The 21287-nt window shown below is 39.3% G+C and overlaps 2 protein-coding genes across 12 annotated transcripts in view; one reads left to right on the top strand and one right to left on the bottom strand.

The window, feature by feature from the left end:
* Positions 1 to 21287, bottom strand: part of Galphao (G protein alpha o subunit) — a 251069-nt gene that overhangs the window by 33874 nt on the left and 195908 nt on the right. The window lies entirely within an intron of this gene.
* Positions 1 to 21287, top strand: part of Cyp49a1 (Cytochrome P450 49a1) — a 79196-nt gene that overhangs the window by 2717 nt on the left and 55192 nt on the right. For both annotated transcript variants that reach the window (XM_067776221.1, XM_067776222.1), the window contains exons 3-5: positions 17186 to 17431; positions 17955 to 18046; positions 18120 to 18285. In XM_067776221.1, coding sequence (XP_067632322.1) covers positions 17232 to 17431; positions 17955 to 18046; positions 18120 to 18285 — 458 coding nt within the window. In that variant the 5' untranslated portion in view covers positions 17186 to 17231. The remainder of the gene's footprint in view (positions 1 to 17185; positions 17432 to 17954; positions 18047 to 18119; positions 18286 to 21287) is intronic.

Genomic DNA, 21287 nt, shown 5'->3' with positions numbered 1-21287 from the left:
TTCTGCAGGGCGAAATAAAAAACCCTTGAAATCTTGGCAGGAATACTGTTCGTGGTATTATATATATAAATAAATTAGCGGTATCCAACAGATGATGTTCTGGGTCACCCTGGTCCACATTTTGGTCGATATCTGGAAAACGCCTTCACATATACAACAACTACCACCACTCCCTTTTAAAAGCCTCATTAATACCTTTAATTTGATACCTATATCGTACAAACACATTCTAGAGTCACCCCTAATCCACCTTTATGGCGATATCTCGAAAAGGCGTCCACCTATAGAACTAAGCCCCACGCCCTTTCAAAATACTCATTAACACCTTTCATTTGATACCCATATCGTACAAACATATTCTAGAGTCACCCCTGGTCCACCTTTATGGCGATATCTCGAAAAGGCGTCCACCTATAGAATTAAGCCCCACGCCCTTTTAAAATACTCATTAACACCTTTCGTTTGATACCCATATTGTACAAACGCATTCTAGAGTCACCCCTGGTCCACCTTTATGGCGATATCTCGAAAAGGCGACCACCTATACAACTACCACCACTCCCTTTTAAAACCTTCATTAATACCTTTAATTTGATACCCATATCGTACAAACACATTCTAGAGTCACCCCTGGTCCACCTTTATGGCGCTATCTCGAAAAGGCATCCACCTGTGGAAATAAGGATCACACCCTTTTAAAATACTCATTAACACCTTTCATTTGATACCCATATCGTACAAACAAATTCTAGAGTCAACCCTGATCCAACTTTATGGCGATATCCCTAAATGGCGTCCACCTATAGAACTATGGCCCACTCCTTCTTAAAATACTCTTTAATACCTTTCATTTGATACACATGTCATACAAACACATTCCAGGGTTACCCTCGGTTCATTTTCCTACATGGTTATTTTTCCTTATGTTGCCACCATAGCTCTCAACTGAGTATATAATGTTCAGTTACACCCGAACTTAACCTTCCTTACTTGTTATATGCTAATTTTGATTTTCACACTTCATCATTCAACACCCAGGTCTCCCGGTTTGAGATTTCCTAAAGTTGGTGACTCTATTCCCAACTACTCCCTTGGAGTTAATCACATTGGATATAGCCTACCAACCGTGTTTAAATATCATCTACACGTTACACTAGAACTAGTTACTCCCTAACATTTCGAAGTGTATATTTTATGTAGCTCGGCAGCCTAGCGCGACAAAACCATCCGTCAGAAAGTTTTCGGAGCTACAAATAGAGCTTCTGGGAAAGTGACGTCGACGAAAGTGTGAGTTCGAAGTCGTAGTCCTATAGCTTCCGTGCTGGCATATGTTATAAGGGCCAGGATGCATGGTAGGGACTTTTGGTTGTTGTTGTTGTAGCGATAAGGTTACTCCCCGAAGGCTTTCGGGAGTGTTATCGATGTGATGGTCCTTTGCCGGATACGGATCCGGTGCGCTCCGGTAACACAGCACTTTTAAAGTACTAGCCCTACCATATCGGGAACGATTTGTATGGCGACATTAAACCTTCAGGCCATCTCTCCCTACCCCACCACCAAGTTCCATAAGGAGCTTGGAGTCGTCAGAGCCTCTTCTGTTAGTAAAACGGGATTCGCTGCTCGAAGTTGAGGTTACCAATTGGGTTGGAGAAGCTATATATTGCGCTACACAACCCCTTCTACCCCTGTGGTCGGGATTGCTACTGTTCGCACGTCGGGAAATGTAGCTCTTAGAAACAGCTGAAAAAACTTAAGGCTCCCTCTGGCGCGATCAACAATAAGCCAGCACTGATGCTAATCGTTAAAACTGTGCCACGAGAGTCATGGCTATTAGTAGATAATTGATACCGATTGATACCGTTGATAATGAACCGTAAGTCAGCTTTGTGTGTGACCAGCATGAGTCACAAATGATTTAAAGAAATCATGCAGATGACGAGTATTAGAGTTAGCCCAGAACATCTCCTTCGGTGAAACTACGCTACAAAATTGTGATCATTTTAAGCATTTATCCCACCCTCCGAAAGGAGCTACTCATACGTAGATTTCCTTAAATACATATAAACAAAACATATCAAATTATTATTTTTTTTAAATTTTCGTTTTACAAGCCTCCCAGATACTCTTCCACAACTTTATGATATTGTTCCAGATCGTCAAACATACCATTTATGTCAACGAGCTTTGGCAGTTCTCTAAAGTTTTTATTTCTTCTATTATAATTTAAACTTTTTTCTTCATTTACGAAAACATGTATCATAACAATAATAAGACAATTATTGTTAGGCCTTGAGCTCGATTCGAATCCGCGATCTTACAATTCAGTAGGCAGACATAACAGCAAAAAACTATGAAAAATATTTTTTTAAATTGCAATTATAAACATTTATTTATATGTAGATAACACAACAAGAAATATCGTAATTTCGACTGCTGATTGAAATATCACCATATGTCTCTCAGCTACAGTTTCTAAAAAGCTATCTTAGCATAAATTCTATATGTTTTGACGTCAGATGGAGCGTTTACGAAGAAAAATAGGTGAGTAGGAATGATTTTTCATATATCGCTTCAAATAAAAAGGCTTGAACATCTTGATTATTTAAGACTGTAAAAACACTCGGATATTGGGGAACCGCACAACCCTGATTAAATGATACCACCGCACAAAGTTGTCCATTCGCAACGCCCGGTGCTCCATTATCTTGAACGCACACATCAGCTGTAGGATGAGCAGCACAAATCATTGATGGTGTAAGAATTCGCCCTGCTGCCCGATAACGACCCATACACACAGGAAATGATAATGAAAACAAGAAGGTAGATTGGAGTATATCCGAATGCGCCCCATTTTTTGCAGTTGTCCAACCCCATCCAGTAACTAGCATTGGTACGGGGCTTCGAAATGAACAACCCAAATACGGTATTGTTCCTACTGTTGGACCCTCTTTAAAGAATCCACGCACTTTCATCACAGCAATATCCATATGATTTGTATTGGAATTATAATTACGTGGATAAAATACACGCTCCACACCGTGACTTTGTTCATTTTGGTGCCCACAACTTAAATCACTTACACCAGCTATAACAGTGAAGCAGTCCACATCTAAATATGCCACGCAATTTGCAGCTGTAATCGCCTTCTGCATAGTGGCCAATGAACCCACGCAATGATTTTCGCCGTTATAATGTATAGATACCACATATGGGCTGCTCTCTATCATCCAATTAGTGCCACCTATTATGCGATATTCGGAATTCGTTTGAGCCAAAAGGCAGCTGAGTATAACAACCAAGAGCGCGAAATCCATGCGTGAATGCATTCTAGTTTACGACTATTTCCACCGTTATTTAAGTATAAAGTATACCAAGATAAATTTTGTGGACGCTATTTATACCTAATTGGGTTGTGTGAATGAAAAACAAACAATTACGTGTACTTCTAGATTCCAGGATTTTGAACAATAAAAACACTTCTTCTACATTTGAATTAAAGCAATTTATACAATGGAAAATTTTTATTTTTATACTCAGCGTGCTTTGCACTTTGATTGGATAACGGTTGGTTGTACAGGTATAAAGGAATCGAGATAGATATAGACTTCCATATATTAAAATCATCAGTATCGAAAAAAAAAATTTGATTGAGCCATGTCCGTCCGTCCGTCCGTCTGTTAACACGATAACTTGAGTAAATATTGAGATATCTTCACCAAATTTGGTACACGAGCTTATCTGGACCCAGAATAGATTGGTATTGAAAATGAGCGAAATCGGATGATAACCGCGCCCACTTTATATATATAACATTTTGGAAAACACAAAAAACCTGATTATTTAGTAAATAATACATTTAGAATGTTGACTGATATTGAGACTCTTGATAAAAATTTTTAAAATGGGCGTGGCACCGCCCACTTGTGATAACATCAAATATTATTAATCATAAATCAAAAATCGTTAAACCTATCCTAACAAAACTCGGCAGAGAGGTTGCCTTTACTGTAAGGAATGCTTTGAAGAAAAACTAACGTCATCGGTTAAGGACCACGCCCACTTTTATATAAAATATTTTAAAAGGATCGTGGACGAATAAAATAAGCTACATCTTTGCAAACTAAGAGCTTTATATCAATGGTATTTTTTATTTCCCAAGTGGATATATAACAATAATTTGGAAAAACTTCAAATTTTAAAAAGTGGGCGTGAGACCGGCCCTTTTATAACTAAGCAATTTTCTATGTTTCGGGAGCCATAACTCGAAGAAAAATTAGTTCAGAATAGAACCATATGTATATGTATTATTGCGCAGCCTTGTAACACTATTAAGCACACAAAACAAACAACAACAGCATTTCAAGTGTACAGCTGGGTATGTAATGTTCGGTTTCACCTGAACTTAGACTTCCTTATTTGTTTTTATTTCATTTAAAAATTGTTAAAAAAAAATATTTTAAAAACTGCTGGATTAATATGATGAATTGTTTATTTTGGGGTTTTGGTGTTTAAATATCAGTACGTAATGATTAATAACTATTAAACCAAAAAAAAAAAAAAAACGATTAATCACTTAATTTTAAATTCACTAATATTATTTACTGAAATTTTTGAATTTGCGCTATTGATAAGTTACATAAATATAAACTAATGTACCCCCCAGACTTTGTCCTGTCCGGAAATTGGTTTGCCTACATTGAAGAAGTGAGCCTCGCTTTTTTCTTCTCACTCTAAACCATTCGCGGGTTCGAATCGAGCTTAATAATTATTTTAAAAAAATATTTTCTTAAATGAAGGAATTTAGCAGTTCCCGAAATGGATCTATACAACTTTGGCAGTTGTCTAAATTTTTTCTCTCTTCCATTCTTATTTAAAAAAAAATTTTCATTTAAGAAGAAAATTATCATAACAATAATAAAATAATTATTGTTATACCGTTTTCACACAGAAACTTAGTCGAATCACAATACTATTTAATGAAATAATTAAGTTTCCCTTTTCATACAGGGCCTTTTGCTTCATTAAGCGAACATTTGTCAGCAGCCCCAAAAAAATGTTTCTTTTTTATAAATAAAATAATTTAAAAAAATTTTTTAGTTAAACGGTTTTATTGAAAACAATACTTATATGAGGTAATAATAACATTAAAAGCTAGAAAATAATTAGGTAGGTCCTAGGTACTAGTCATCACACTCCTCATCAATCTAGGGCGTTGATCAGACAAATAAATAAAAAAGGCGTAGCATAACCTTATTAAGGCTCAGTTGGTCTTACTTATGACTATCAATAGAAATTTGATGCGTCAAACGCTTTTATTTATTTGCCTCATCAATGTCTTAGATTAATGAGGCGTGTGATTACTAGTACCTAGGACCTACTTAATTATTTTCTAGCCTTTAGTGTTATTATTACTTAATGTAAGAATTGTTTTCAATAAAACCATTTAACTTAAAATTTTTTTATTCCTCTTAATTTTGTCCGTCCCTGTTTCATTTATCTCCCTCCCACTCGAACTCTCACTCCCATTCCCATTCCAACTCCCACTTCCAACCAAACTTTCACCACCAATCCAACTCTCACTCCCACTGCACCCCACTCATATATGGAATCTCTCTAATAAATTTTCGAAACCATATTTAAATAATTGCGGAGATATAGCGAATTTAAAATTTTCGTAATAGGGGGATGGCTTCGTCTAATTTTCCCAAAAATTGTCTCTAAACCATCCCTGAACAAAAACTAAACAAATCAAAATTTTATTGTAACATTTTTTTTTAATAATTTGGGAAAAAATGAAACCACGCTACATCACGACGTTCAAGGCGACAGCTGTTTGAATTATACCTAGTAAACCTCTTCAAAGCCTTTTCTCCCGGGATTGGGAGAGGGGCACTTCTGGTTGAACTTTTGCAAACACATTCAGCCAATCCTATGCTTTTGTTGATGCACAATTATGTAGATGATGACATAAAATGGTGAAAACTAACCAGCAGTCCGCATGCGGGATTCGGGCGTTTTTGAATGTCAAATCTTATTATCGATTTAATTTACACAGCTCATACACCAAATTGACTATTTGTGTAGTTCTCAATCTTTATACAGACTGCCATGACATGAATTGCATATTTTATGAGCCCTAATGTATGTATGCTCGTATATTATGATCGGGATTGAAGTATACAAGTTTGCAGTAATAAATATACACTTAATTGTTACTGCACATAAAATATGAACATATTATTTTTTGTATCAACATTAAATTCTGTAATAAGAACATCAATAGAAATGGCAAAAGCAATTAGCACATTACATTGCCTGATAGCGATGCGTAGAACACAAAATATAAGCCAAGAGCATATCTAAAAGAACCGAAAATCGAGTAATCTTAAGTATGGTTTTTTTTTAGTGAAACAGCACACCAACCGTAAGCATAAGCATACTTTTTGTAAGCTGTACGCTATATGGAGGATAAATGTAGAATGTAAATGCAGAAATGAAGAGCTGGAAATTGTAAGCCGAAGTGTAGTCACTATAATGTAGCGTAATGCGGGAAAAAGGTACTTAGTACAGTTTAAAAGATGGCAATTACACAGCAACTCAAGGCATCATCACATCCAATCGCCTACATATAAATGAAAGCCTCTGAGCGTATACACAATTTTTATACATGCAAGTGCACGAAAAAATGTATACACTACTGTGGTTGCTTTCCGTAATTCGATAGTCGACACACGTTGATTCGATACTTCAAGTCGATATCGGACGCTCGATGATGCCATTTTAGTTCCCGTATCTTGGTATGATCTCTTTCGTTACCAAAATATTTTCTTTCATAAATAGCGTTTGTTTCTTAATCTTTGAAGAAAACATCATTCCCTAAATAATCACCAAAACATAAAATTATAACTTTCAAAAAGGCAATTAATTCGACACCTAATTTGGTATCGAACGTTCGATACGACGCGTTGACAATTTGTGTTACGGAAAGCAAAAACTATTATTTTATACTCGTTCTTGATCGATATCGAATTACAGAAAGTCACCCCTGTTTTGTTGGAAATAAAAACTCAGAGATATAAGTAACTGCGTCTTGTTACTGATACACAAACTGTTTACAAAGCACGTGCTTAGGTATTAAGAAAACTCAGATTTCGGAGCACACGGTTTTTCAACAATCTGGCAGAGATTGGGAAGGTGGATCATTTAGTTCGACTTAAGTTCGTCAGAGAAGAAAATAATCACGCACGCTCTCTTAGGCTAGCCTAATGTATACTTTATATTGTTAAATGCATTTTCAGAGAGGCTTTTGTATTTATGAATCGCTGTCAACACATAAGACAAATCAGACATAAGCGTCTACATACCTTAAGGAATAGACATAGACACATTCATGACAGTTAAATATACACATGCATGCATTTAGCTAACATAACGGAAATATTCTGACCTTATATAAGCTTCAAATAATTCGATCAAATGGCTTACAAAATGAGGTCTAAAATTTTTAAATAATTCACTTCACATATACTATGAAGATCGAGGTCTACACAAGTCTGGAAAAGTGAGCCAGATCGCGCAGATTTGGGACCACTTTAGGATCCTTTCATGACTGTATTCGACGTATTTGGGATTAGTTTCGAAATAATAGTACAAACATAATAAATAAAAACAAGGCGCGATATACCTCGGAAGAGATTTAGACCGAGCTCCTCTTCCAATTTGCGTCGTGAACCTTTTAATTTTTTCTACACATTTGCGGGAGAGGACCTATATGTTTTACGCCATCTGCAAGCCAGATGAGTTTTCACTGCGAAGCTTTTCATGGCACAAATGCATTCGGAGTGTTGCCAAATCACTGCAGAGGGCCGACCCCGCTTTTGTTTGTAATTAAAAAAACCTTGGGTATTGCATCGGGATCATATGTGAGCTATCAGCGACTATTTCGGGTTCATTTCCGGACCATTTAAGGATTATTTTAAGAACTATGTCCGGGATCATTTCACAATTCCTTTTCTTGTTTTTTTTAGATATATATTGGACTGTTTTCAAAGTTGTTGCAAAACTATGTATCTCCGGTATATTTGGGTATTGATTTTGGAATCAATTGGGATACGTTTCGGGACTATTTTCGAATCAAATCGAGATTATCTGTGTAAAATTGCGGGATTGCTTTCGGAAAATGTTGGGACTGCTTCGGAATGATTTCTAAATCATTTCGTAATTGTGTCAGGGACTATATCGGGACTATAATAGAATTTCTTTAGGTGCGATTGGGAGGTACCGTTTTTGATAATTTCCAAAATATCCTTACATCATGACAGGTTTTTCTTTTCTGGGTTTTAATAGTAAAATAAGATAAAATCGCGTGTTCGAATAAATAAATTAAAAGTAAATTAAATTAAATTAACTCGATTTTTAGTCGACAAGTTATCCGTTTGTTATGAAGATTATATTAACATTTTTCATCGAAAAATTATGGGTATGTTATTAAAATCTTATCGGAGTGTTATCGAAAAGTTATCGATGCTGTTTCAAAAATGTATCGAATAAATAAGAAAAATTTATCTTTATATATATGAATTCCGCTCCCACTACAACTACCACTCCCCGTTACACTACCCCCAATATTTTTCGAATACGTCGGTATTTGGTCTTATTTCAGGACTTTCGAAGACATTGAAGGAATTTTGTGATCTAAGTTCTGTAAATCTATGCACGTGAAGTTAGCGAAGCACTTCCAGTGGATAAAAAAATTAATAGGTCGGTATTTTGTCGCAAATTATTAGCTAATTAGTGATCAAAAGAAAATACATAACTGTCGCCCTTTTCTAAATGCTATTTTTTTGGGTGCTTCGCTAAGGTCACGTTACGTTAGCGTAGCACGCTCGTGAAAATTGGCATATATTTCAATGATTGAAATGCGACTTTGTAGATTATTTGTTGTGTATTAGTCGCTAATTAGTTGCGAAAAGAAAAGTGTTGTCTCTTTTTATATATGCCTGTTTTGGGTGCATCGCTAAATAGACGTGACGTTAGCAGTGCTTTAGCCTTCATAAATTGAAATGCGATAAAATGAGTTGTTGGAAAATGTCACTTAAAGTTTTGTTTTATTTAATCTAAGTACCCTTTGGTACAACCTTGAGTTATAAGCCAATGTTTTGCACTCATTCTTTCATCGCTATTTATTCGTTCTCTCTATTCACGTTGACATTTGTCAAAGCTCGAAACATCCATTTTATTATTGAACTTTGATCGCCAAAGAAAGGGTGCAAAACTGCGGTAAGATAATTATAGTCTTTTTTATGAAATACATTTGTACATAATTAATGAATTCTTTCAGAATAAACCAATCACACAGCTACAATAAAGTGTTGAATGTTTAACGCAAACCCTTTCGCTTAGCCTTAGTCGCAGTCGCGACATTTTTATTCGCAGTTTTCATTTAATGATTACTTCCACGGCCGTGAAGTGAGAATTCACTTATGAAAGAACCAGAAGAAAATCTTGAGAAACGACGCAGTCCTCGGCTCCACAAAGTAGAGGTGGTATCAGAAGAAATGCCGCCTGCACCGCCCACCACCAAAGCGAACGATGATACGACCGCCGTCACCGCCACCGCCACTGCCAGTTCAAACGTCGCAACCACAGCCAGTTTAGCAGTCACCTCAACTTTGGAAATGCAAAAGCAAATCGCCACTCTTCAAAAACAATTACAGGAATCTAAGGTAAGGTTTAATGAACAAAGTCGTATTTGCCAAAGGCTGGAAAAAGCGCTGCGAAATACAGTAGATATGGCAAATACTGTACCCTTTACAGTCGCCCCAACTACAGTGCCTGCCGTTGCTACGAATTTCGCACCATCAGCCGGTGCTGCAGAACTTAACCTCACAAATTTGCAAACTACGTCCCATGTGCAGCATTTGTCAGCTGCTGCAACCTCAAATAATATCGGACCATTTACTGCAAACAGTTATGTGCACTCCGCTACGTCGCCAATCGCGAGCGGCGCTGCTACTCTGCCAGCCGAGAACGCTGGCATAATTTCATCGCTGCCGACGTACACTATGTCTGCTGCCGCTGCGCCAACATATTTAACTACAAGTCAATTGCACTCTACACAGAGTCACTTTAGCATGCCATGTACATCGTCCTCGATATATACACCCACGCTATTTAATAATATTAATCAGTATATGCAAACGTCTATGCCACTGAATGACTTGAACAACCTCTCTACTTTGACCAATTCCACAAGATTTCTGCGAAAATTACAAGATTTGCCCGATTTTAGTGGCGAGCCAGAAGACTGGCCAATTTTTTATGCAAATTATGTCCAGTCCACATCGGTGTATAACTACACCAATTTAGAAAACAACCAGCGGTTGCAGAAAGCTGTTAAAGGAGAAGCTCGTGAGGTAATTAAATCACTTTTAATTCACCCTGATAACGTTGCCGCTGCTATCGAGCAGCTACGCTTTCGTTTCGGTCGCCCTGAACAATTAATTCAAAGCAGGCATGCTTAACCAACGAAACGACATCATTTCGTTACGATAATCAACGTTAATAAACGAAACGAAGTCATTTCGTTTCGTTTATTAACGTTAAGATCGTCAAATTAACGAAATGATTTCGTTTCGTTTTCTGCCATATCAAAACGAAATCAAATCGTTTATGTTGATTATTAATTTCAAACTATGCTGGCAAAGCTGATTGATGGCGGAGTCATTAAAGGTGAAAGCATTAGCCAAGCTGATTGCAACTTTTCTCATGAATTTTGACAGTACAAACATTTCTCAGAGTATTTTTGACATTACCACCAACGAATTACACAAACAAATTACATAGAGTTTGTGTGTGTATGTGCGCTCGTTGTTGCCACCTTACGGCTTCACCATGGCTGTAGCATTGCCAGCACAATTCAAACATAAAGTATCACGTTTTTGTTAACGGTTTTAACGTTAACGAAAGCTTTTCGTTTAGGTTAAAAACGAGATACAATTTATTTTGATAATTTCTTTATCGATAATATTTCGAAGTGTTTCAACGGAAACGGTGGAAATTTTTTGATAAACGATTAGCTTAACGTTAAGGTGCATCCCTGATTCAAAGCCAGCTACGGCAAGCGAGGGATTTGCCAAATATTGCGGAGAATGCCTTGTCGAAGTTAGTGCCATTTGCTACCAAAGTGAAAAATTTAGCAACGTTTCTGCAATCAGTGAATGGCCAACAACACTTGGCAAATCCTACGCTATTGGAGGAGTTGTTATCAAAGCTCCCAATGAGCAAGCGGCTGGAATGGGCAAGGACCGCCGCGTCGATACTGCCATATCCTACGATCCTACACTTTAGCGACTGGGTAAGTGAACTTGCTAATTTAATATGTACCATACAAGGTGTTGACAATAAAGAGGGTAAGCGACGTGTGGTGCTACACACATCCGAAAAACCGTCCCCAAACCCCTCGGCTATGAGTCCCCTTAAGTGCCCCCTTTGCCAAGGGCAACATAAACTCCAAGATTGTCGTCGTTTCCTTAATGCCATGGTCTCTGATAGGTGGGATATAGTGAAGAAATATCGCGTCTGTTTTTCCTGCCTAAACGTGGGCCATAATACACGTAACTGTCGCCGTAACAAATTTTGCTCTGCAGAAGGTTGCCAACGCAGACACCATAGCCTACTGCACGAAGCCATCGTGAAAGCTCCGAACTCCAGTGTCTTAAGGGAGGAAGGAGGAGAGTTACGAGGAAGCGTATTGAGCTGCGCGACCACTGACGCTTCTAAGCCGAAACTGCTATTTCGTGTTCTGCCTGTCACTTTATATGGTGAAAACAAACGCATCGACACATATGCTTTACTTGACGAGGGTTCCTCAATTACGATGCTTGATAGCAAACTTGCCAAACAGTTAGGAATACGCGGTCGGCAACATTGCCTAGATATACAATGGTTCGGGGGAAGAGCAGTGCAAGAGCCTGTAGAGGTATTTAATATTGAAATAAGCGGAGCTGGTAAAAATTAACGTCATCTTCTGCGCAACGTGTATGCAGTAGCCAATCTTGATTTACCGATGCAGAGCCTATGCCGCGATGACTTAAAGGGTGCCAACCAATTTGCTTCGTGCCTCCCCCTGCATCCATATTGCGATGCTGTACCCCAACTGCTAATTGGAATCGATCATGCGCACCTAGGCTTGCCGACTGACATTAAAAGGATCAGTGATAAAGGTCCGTACGCTTGCAATACTGAACTGGGATGGGTAGTTTTCGGACCAAGCAGCCGATCATCCCTTACAACTCAATCCTGCTTATTTGTACGCGCCCGAAACGAGGAGGAAGATATACATCGTCTAGTGTCCGACTATTTCAACATCGAGAATCTTGGTGTCCGAACTTCGACGCCTATTGAAAGCAACGATGACGTCAGAGCCAAACAGCTACTTGAAAGTACAACTAAGCGAGTGGAAGGCCGTTATCAAACGGGTCTGTTATGGAAAGCCAACAACATACAACTACCCATTAATTACATTTCCGCTTTGCACAGGTTAGAGGGCATAGAAAGAAAAATGCAACGTGATTCAGCGTTTGCAACCGCGTACAAAGATGTCATCGCAGGGTATCTAGAAAAGGGCTATGCGCGAGAAATTAATCAGGAGGAAGATTGTGTCGTTTCACCTAGGAAGTGGTACTTACCACACTTTGGCGTCGTGAACCCGAATAAACCGCAAAAATTACGTCTTGTTTTTGACGCTGCCTCCCAATTTGAAGGGTCGTCTTTAAACTCTAATTTATTAAAAGGGCCACAGCTGTACACGTCTCTTCCTTCCATTTTATTTAATTTTCGAACACGTGCACTTGCTGTCTGTGGAGACATAAAAGAAATGTTTCACCAAGTGGTTATTCAACCATCTGACAGGTGTGCACAACGTTTTCTTTGGCGTAATGGGAGGAGTAATACGCAGCCCAAGGAATATGAAATGCGAGTTATGATTTTCGGTGCCGTATGCTCGCCTTGCTCGGCACAATATGTCATGAGACAGAATGCCAGAGAGCATTATGAAAGTAATCCTCGCACTGTTGAGGCTATTGTTGAGCACCATTACGTGGACGATTTCGTTGACAGTTTTGAGACGATCCAAGAAGCGGTAGACGTAACAAAGATGGTAAGGAGCATTCACAGCGATGGCGGGTTCGAATTACGCCGGTTCGTTTCCAATTCTGAGGAAGTGGTTAGAGAATTAGATGGCACTACGAACCCGAAACAAATCGCAGCAGATGAGAGTACAGAGAAAGTTCTTGGACTATTATGGGAGCCAGGAAGCGATAACTTTAAGTTTAGTTTGAAATTTCATCGTATTGACCAGGCAGTAATTAAAGGTGAAAGATGCCCTACGAAAAGGGAACTCCTCAGCATTATTATGTCAACCTTTGATCCGCTTGGATTCTAAAGCCATTACACCGTTGCCGCCAAAGCCCTCATGCGAGAAGTTTGGCGTCGTGAAGTTCGTTGGGACGAGCCCATTCCCAATGACGTGAACGTATCGTGGGACAAATGGAGGCGACAGTTTCACAAGGTAGCGGAATTTCGTGTGCCGCGATTCTACTTCGATCGGGGTAAGCCTCAAAACTTGGAGCTCCACGTGTTTGTTGATGCAAGCGAGGAGGCATTTGCTGCAGTTGCTTACTGGAGGACAATGCAGTCGAACGGTGGTATCGAAGTGTCATTAATTGCCGGGAAAACGAAATGTGCTCCGCTAAAACCTGTAACCATTCCACGATTAGAGTTGCAAGCCGCCATGCTTGGTGTACGCCTGCGTAAGTTAGTATTGGATAATCACCAAATTAACCCCCAGCGATGTTTCCTATGGAGCGACTCCAGAACCGTTTTGAAATGGATCGGGAGTGAACACCGACGCTACAAACCATACGTGGCACACCGCGTCGCGGAGATTCTGAGTGGGAGTGAAGTTCACGAATGGCGATGGGTGCCAACCCAGGATAATGTTGCTGACGATGCGACGAGAAGTAACGGAAGCATTGATCTTTCACATAAATCTCGTTGGCTACACGGACCGAATTTCTTGCGACGTTCCGAAGACACCTGGCCTACTGAAGATACTGATACCAGAAACGCTGTTGACGTAGATGAAGAACTTCGATCCAAATTTGTTTTGGTTGCTAGCAATAACACCTTGATTAACTATAGTCGATTTTCAAGCCTCATTAGGCTAAAGAGAACTGTGGCGTGGATGCTTCGCTTCATTAACTGTTGCCGTAAACGAGAGCTGCAGTATAAAGAATATGGACTCACTGCATCAGAGATTGAAGCCGCCGAACGCATTTTATGTCTATTTGTCCAAAAGGAAGCCTTCCCTTTAGAACGCAATCGCATCGAAAATGGTCAAGATTTACTCAGCGACAGTCCAATAAGACAGCTTTCGCCATACATTGACGAGGACGGACTGTTAAGGGTGCAAGGACGTATAGATGCAGCTAGCTACTTGCCGTATAATACCAGAAGGCCGATTATACTACCGAATGGACATATTTTTACGCGACTTGTCATCCGTTATCATCACTGCCAGATGAAACACCAAAACCATGAGACAACTATAGCCAATATTCGTCAGAAATATTGGATTCCCAGAATAAGGCAGTTACTACGGAGTATAGTATACGAATGCAAAATATGTTCTATAAACAGAGTGCAACCTCGAACGCCAAAAATGGGCCTCCTACCAGAAGGCCGTCTCCAGCCTCATGTAAGGCCCTTCACATATACAGGGCTCGATTATTTCGGACCAATTTGTGTCACGATCGGACGGCGAACTGAAAAACGTTGGGTTGCTCTATTTACGTGTCTCACCGTCCGAGCGATCCACTTAGAAATAGCCCATGATTTGTCGACGGACTCATGCATAATTGCAGTGCGCAACTTCATGAACAGGAGAGGGGTTCCAGCGCGTCTTCGATCCGACAATGGTAAAAACTTTATAGGAGCTAACGAAGAGGCTAAACGTTTCTCTGAAGTGTTCGACACGGAGCGCGTTCAAAACGAATTGTCAACTAAAGGTGTTGAGTGGTTCTTCAACTGCCCCGCCAATCCATCCGAAGGTGGAGCCTGGGAAAGGATGGTGCAAAGCGTAAAAAGGGTCCTTCGACATACGTTGAAAGAAGTAGCACCAAGGGAACACGTTTTACAAAGCCTATTGATAGAAGCAGAGAGTATAATAAATTCGCGCCCTTTGACGCACTTTCCCGTCTCCGCCAACGAAGAAGAGCCAATCACACCTAACCATTTCCTGATTGGCCAAGGAAATGCTCCTAACACTCCAGCGCTCAATGCTCCTGATATTAATGTACATAGCCTACGCAAGCAGTGGCGAGTTGCACGCAGTCTAAGGGACGCTTTCTGGAAACGATGGATACTGGAGTATCTGCCAACTTTAACGCGAAGAGTCAAATGGTGCCAACGAACGGCTCCCCTTAGGGAAGGGGATGCAGTATATATTTGTGACCCAAACATGCCAAGAAATCAGTGGCGACGCGGAATTGTTGACCGTTTGTACACTGGTAAGGATGGTGTGGCCCGGCGTGCTGACGTGCGAACAATAGGCGGACCTTTGCAGCGCGCGGTATCTAAACTGGCGGTTTTGGATGTGGAAAGTAGTGAAGCTGATCGCTCCACGGGGGTGGGGGTGTTGGAAAATGTCACTTAAAGTTTTGTTTTATTTAATCTAAGTACCCTTTGGTACAACCTTGAGTTATAAGCCAATGTTTTGCACTCATTCTTTCATCGCTATTTATTCGTTCTCTCTATTCACGTTGACATTTGTCAAAGCTCGAAACATCCATTTTATTATTGAACTTTGATCGCCAAAGAAAGGGTGCAAAACTGCGGTAAGATAATTATAGTCCTTTTTATGAAATACATTTGTACATAATTAATGAATTCTTTCAGAATAAACCAATCACACAGCTACAATAAAGTGTTGAATGTTTAACGCAAACCCTTTCGCTTAGCCTTAGTCGCAGTCGCGACATGAGTATTTGGTTGCGTATTAGTCGCCAAGTCTCAGAAAGGAAAATTAAACTGAAATTTCATAAGCAGCGAGAAGTACAAAAATGGGGTTTAGTTTTGTCTTTGCAACCGATCTTCTTGGAGATCCTAATGAATGCAAGTCACGTTTTATTTGCTGGTTGAAAAAAAAAACTTTAAGGAAAGTTAATTTTTTCATACAAAAAAGTGCTAACTTCGTCAAGTTACCATGAAGAATACTGTCACTCGACGGACTATTTGACACTAGTAGAAAGGCTGTAAGGTGCTTTAGTGATAGTCGGTTTCTTAGCTTATGGTCTCAAACTGGCTTTGGACGGCTGTTAGAAAAGATATGGCGAAAACTAAGGACTAAGATCAAATTTAGTATGTTTTCTTAATTATTTTTATGCCTCAAAGGGCTCGATTGGGAGCATCAACTGAGATACAGTCATTCTTGATTGCTTTTAACAACTCAGTGGACTTCTGCCATTTTCAGCCGATAGAAATACTTTTTAGGCCTGAAATTTTTTCGCATCACATGACTTAGCTCATGAGCACGTAAAGCTAATACATCTCATCAAAGGATCTCCTTCGGTACAAGTTGTTGACATAAGGAGATGGACGTTGAATTTTCCGGAGCACATTTTTCTCGAATACTCCAAGAAGCCATTTCATCTTCTCTAAACACAGTCCATGATTCAGAGCCACACATAATGATTGGTAAAATGCGATGAGAAGTCTGTACTTTTCGTTTGCCCACTCAGCCCAAATTGGCACTAGCTGACAAAAGTGATGATTCTTTGTTGGATTTCTAGACTCGTTGCCATAAATAGTGAAGGCCTTCACAGTTTCGAATTCAGCAAGTACTACGTCTTCTTCTCGATCACCACCAGACCCAGTTTTGTGGCTACTTATCCAGGTCAGAGAAACTATAACTTATAACGGGTTTATTAAGGCCAATGACATCAATATCAAGCTACTTCTCCAACCTTTTAGAGCTGATTACTGGTGTTGGTCGACATTCTTGCTTTGTCTTTAATACCCATTTTTATTTTATTTTCTTGGGAACTCATCATATTTCTTTTATTTTTTGTTGCTTCTAATGCAAATTAGTTGAAAACGTTCTTTTACTTTGATTTCCAACTTTTAGTACAAAATAAGAAACCAAAAAACACAATTACGCTTTAGAAGGTGACATGTCACATTTACGAAGAACTACAACAGAGCTTTTAAAGCGAACATCTTTCTCGGCTGCTGTGACAGCCGTACCAAGCGAACTAACCTCGCCAGAGGCGATAACACATGAGTCACCAAGGACGAGTAAGCGAACATCAAAGGCAGCAGGGACAGCAGTAGACGCGGCAGAGGTACACGTGCACGAAGAGATAGCCAACAGGTATGTACTACACAATGTAACTATAGCCAAGAACATATGTACATTAGGGTGGGTCGATTAATTAACCGATATCGCGCCATCGATTTTGCGATAGGATTTGGGCTCAGGAAAAAAGTTCCACTACGCATACCCAAAAAAACTAATTTTCGAGCCTGCAAAATTTAATTTTTTAACTTTTTTTCGACTTTAATTTTTAAGGTTTTTTTCATGACCTACTAAAAATTTTTTCATTTGATTGTAAAATTTTCATGTATACCCTGTCCGACCCAAAAATGTCCGCTAAAAACGTTGGCGATAAGTTTCTTTTTCGCAGGCTCCAAAATTATTTTTTTGGGTATCCGTAGTGGAACTTTTTTCCTAAGCCCAAATCCTATCGAAAAATCGATTGCGCGATATCGGTTAACTTTCGTCCATACAAATCGACCCACCCTAATGTGCATACAAAAATTTGGCAGACACAAGAACCAGAGCAACTAGAAATTTTAGTTTTATTTTGCATTAATAATATATTTCTTCTTTTCAGTATACCCACACATGCACGTCCTTATTCAGCTGTACCAGGTCCTTGGGGCATGCCTGTATTGGGCAATTCATGGCGTTTTGCACCATTAGTCGGTATGTGGATTGAGCGCACAAAGAAACATATCTCATAGACAAGAATTTAATATTTCTTTTTTCTTGGTCTTAGGTCAATATCGCATACAGGACTTGGATAAAGTTATGAAGGAGCTCCATATCAATTATGGCAAAATTGTGAAAGTTGGCGGCCTCATAGGACATCCAGACTTGTTGTTTATATTCGATGGTGATGAGATTAGAAATATTTTCAAAAAAGAAGAAATCATGCCACACAGGTAAAATAGTCGCTTAGTTTAGTTATTGTTTTTGCTACATCATCTATATAGCTATGTAGATAATCAATTAGACCTTCTACGTCTAAAGGTGGAATTAGTAGTGAAAGGAGAGGCAAAGGAAAAGGTGAATTTATGAGTAGAGGTACCGGCAACTTCTTGCCATACAAGAAGGCTCCTTCTATAAACGCTATCTTAGCAACTTTCCATGGAACGCTTAAACAACAAAGAAAATCCTAAAGCTTTCGTTGGTCAGCTCATAACATGCGAATGAAGAAAGACGCTCCAGCTAGGAAAGCGCATCTCTTGGCCGCCGATTTTAGTAGCAGAGGAAGAGGTAGAGCTCCACTGAGATGGGAGAGACAGGTGAATGAATACTTGATTTTCTATGGTTCTCTCAATTAGCGTCATTTGTAGTACTGAGCGAGTCATGAATGGCGTGCCTTGCTACACTACAGTGCAGATCACCTGGTCGGTTCAGTGTCAATTAGTGATGATGATGATGATAAAATTGTTTGCATGGTAATGGTTGCAGACATCCTTAGACGGCATCATAAATTCGGATATCGTGCTTAGGTGTCGGACCTCACTCGCGTCCATAAAGCAGTTAATGGTCTCGTTTTGTTGGGTCCCGGGACACAGCGATTATCGAAGGAATGAATTTATAGAAGATGTGGCCAGGGAAGGTTCCGAACTGGACCTAAGCGAGGCGGACAGCGCCGTACGCTTGGTTATCTCTTGAGGGAAATCGAGGAATATGCGATTAGGACAACGGACTCGGAGCAAAAAGGAATGATTGCGAGGCATCAAGGCTCTTATGAACATGTTTGGATAGAAAATAAACTAGCTTCTCTCGCAAGCTAAACAAGTTTGCCAAGATAAGCCAATGCTCCGACGGAGGCGTATACCAACAAGCTCCCTCTGCAGAAGCTGTCTGGATGACGAGGAAGAGAAGTCGATTCATTATTTATGTGAATGCAAACAAGAAAACTCAGATTTCGGAGCACACTGTTTTCCAACAATCTGGCAGAGATTGGGGAGGTGGATCATTTAGTTCGACTTAAGTTCGTCAGAGAAGAAAATAACCACGCACGCTCTCTTAGCCTAACCTAATGTATACTTTATATTGTTAAATGCATTTTCAGAGAGGCTTTTGTATTTATGAATCGCTGTCAACACATAAGACAGTTAAATATACACATGCATGTATTTAGCTAACATAACGGAAATATTCTGACCTTATATAAGCTTCAAATAATTCGATCAAATGGCTTACAAAATGAGGTCTAAAATTTTTAAATAATTCACTTCACATATACTATGAAGATCGAGGTCTACACAAGTCTGGAAAAGTGAGCCAGATCGCGCAGATTTGGGACCACTTTAGGATCCCTTCATGACTGTATTCGACGTATTTGGGATTAGTTTCGAAATAATAGTACAAACATAGTAAATAAAAACAAGGCGCGATATACCTCGGAAGAGATTTAGACCTAGCTCCTCTTCCAATTTGCGTCGTGCGCCTTTTAATTTTTTCTACAAATTTGCGGGAGAGGACCTATATGTTTTACGCCAAATCCGAACGCCATCTGCAAGCCAGATGAGTTTTCACTGCGAAGCTTTTCATGGCACAAATGCATTCGGAGTGTTGCCAAATCACTGCAGAGGGCCGACCCTGCTTAGAAAATTTTGTTTGTAATTAAAAAAACCTTGGGGATTGCCTTATTTTAAGAACTATGTCCGGGATCATTTCACAATTCTTTTTGTTGTTTTTTTTTTTAAATATATATTGGACTGTTTTCAAAGTTGTTGCAAAACTATGTATCTCCGGTATATTTGGGTATTTATTTTGGAATCAATTGTGATACGTTTCGGGACTATTTTCGAATCAAATCGAGATTATCTGTGTAAAATTGCGGGATTGCTTTCGGAAAATGTTGGGACTGCTTCGGAATGATTTCTAAATCATTTCGTAATTGTGTCAGGGACTATATCGGGACTATAATAGAATTTCTTTAGGTGCGATTGGGAGGTACCGTTGGGGATAATTTCCAAAATATCCTTACATCATGTCAGGTTTTTTTTTAGCATATTTTAGCATTAATGTATATGCCGATAAATAAATTGTCTAATTTTCTGATCATTGCTGTATTGACACGTCCAACATGAGTCTCACCGTTGCAATTTAATGCTATCTTCGTCCTGTTGCTTCTTCTTTGTTGTTTTGTTTGTGCATAAATTAAGTATTTAATTAAAAACTCATTGCCGTAAATTGCATTGGGCTCATCGAACTACAATCTCAAGTAAACTAGAAATAGATATACTTATCTAATATCTAATATATATTATAAAAGGCAAAGTTTGGATGTTTGGATGTTTAGATGTTTGGATGTTTGGATGTTTGTCCAGACGTTTGCCTTTGTGACTCAATCACGCAAGAACGGATGGACCGATTTGGATGAAATTTTGCACACATATAGCCAATAGCCTAGAAGGATCTTATAGCTATATATTTTCAAAAGGGGCGTGGTCCCCGCCCCCTAGGAACAGTTATAATTTATTTATTATATTTTGTCGTCTTTGCGACTGAAACACGCCGGCATGGCTACACGGATTTTGATGAAATTTGGGACACAGACAGTAGTCTACTAGCGAAATTTTTTTCGAACATGGAAAGAGGGGTGGGGGTCCCACGACCCCTTCGAGCAATTACTTTTTAGTAATTTTTACACATTATAACTTTACGTATACTGGCCTTCACCAATATCACAGACTCAAGGGGTCAAATAAGTCGAGCGCTTGCAAAGTGAGCAGTGACACCCTCCGTCCCCCCTTTATCTCACCCTCTGGTGTAAAATCTATAAATTGTTATAACTTAATATAAATTTTCTCCTAAATCAGTAGTTTTTGGTATCTGGCACATACAGATCGAGATCTAGACAATTTTGGAAAACGATCAGTGATCCTCTCCTTCTCCTCCTGATATCCGCCCTCCACCAATTGCT

The sequence above is a fragment of the Eurosta solidaginis genome, chromosome 3 (assembly GCF_040869045.1).
Source record: "Eurosta solidaginis isolate ZX-2024a chromosome 3, ASM4086904v1, whole genome shotgun sequence".
NCBI lineage: Eukaryota > Metazoa > Arthropoda > Insecta > Diptera > Tephritidae > Eurosta > Eurosta solidaginis.
Note: the sequence above shows the minus strand (reverse complement) of the source record. Positions and strands in the feature narration are given on the sequence as shown.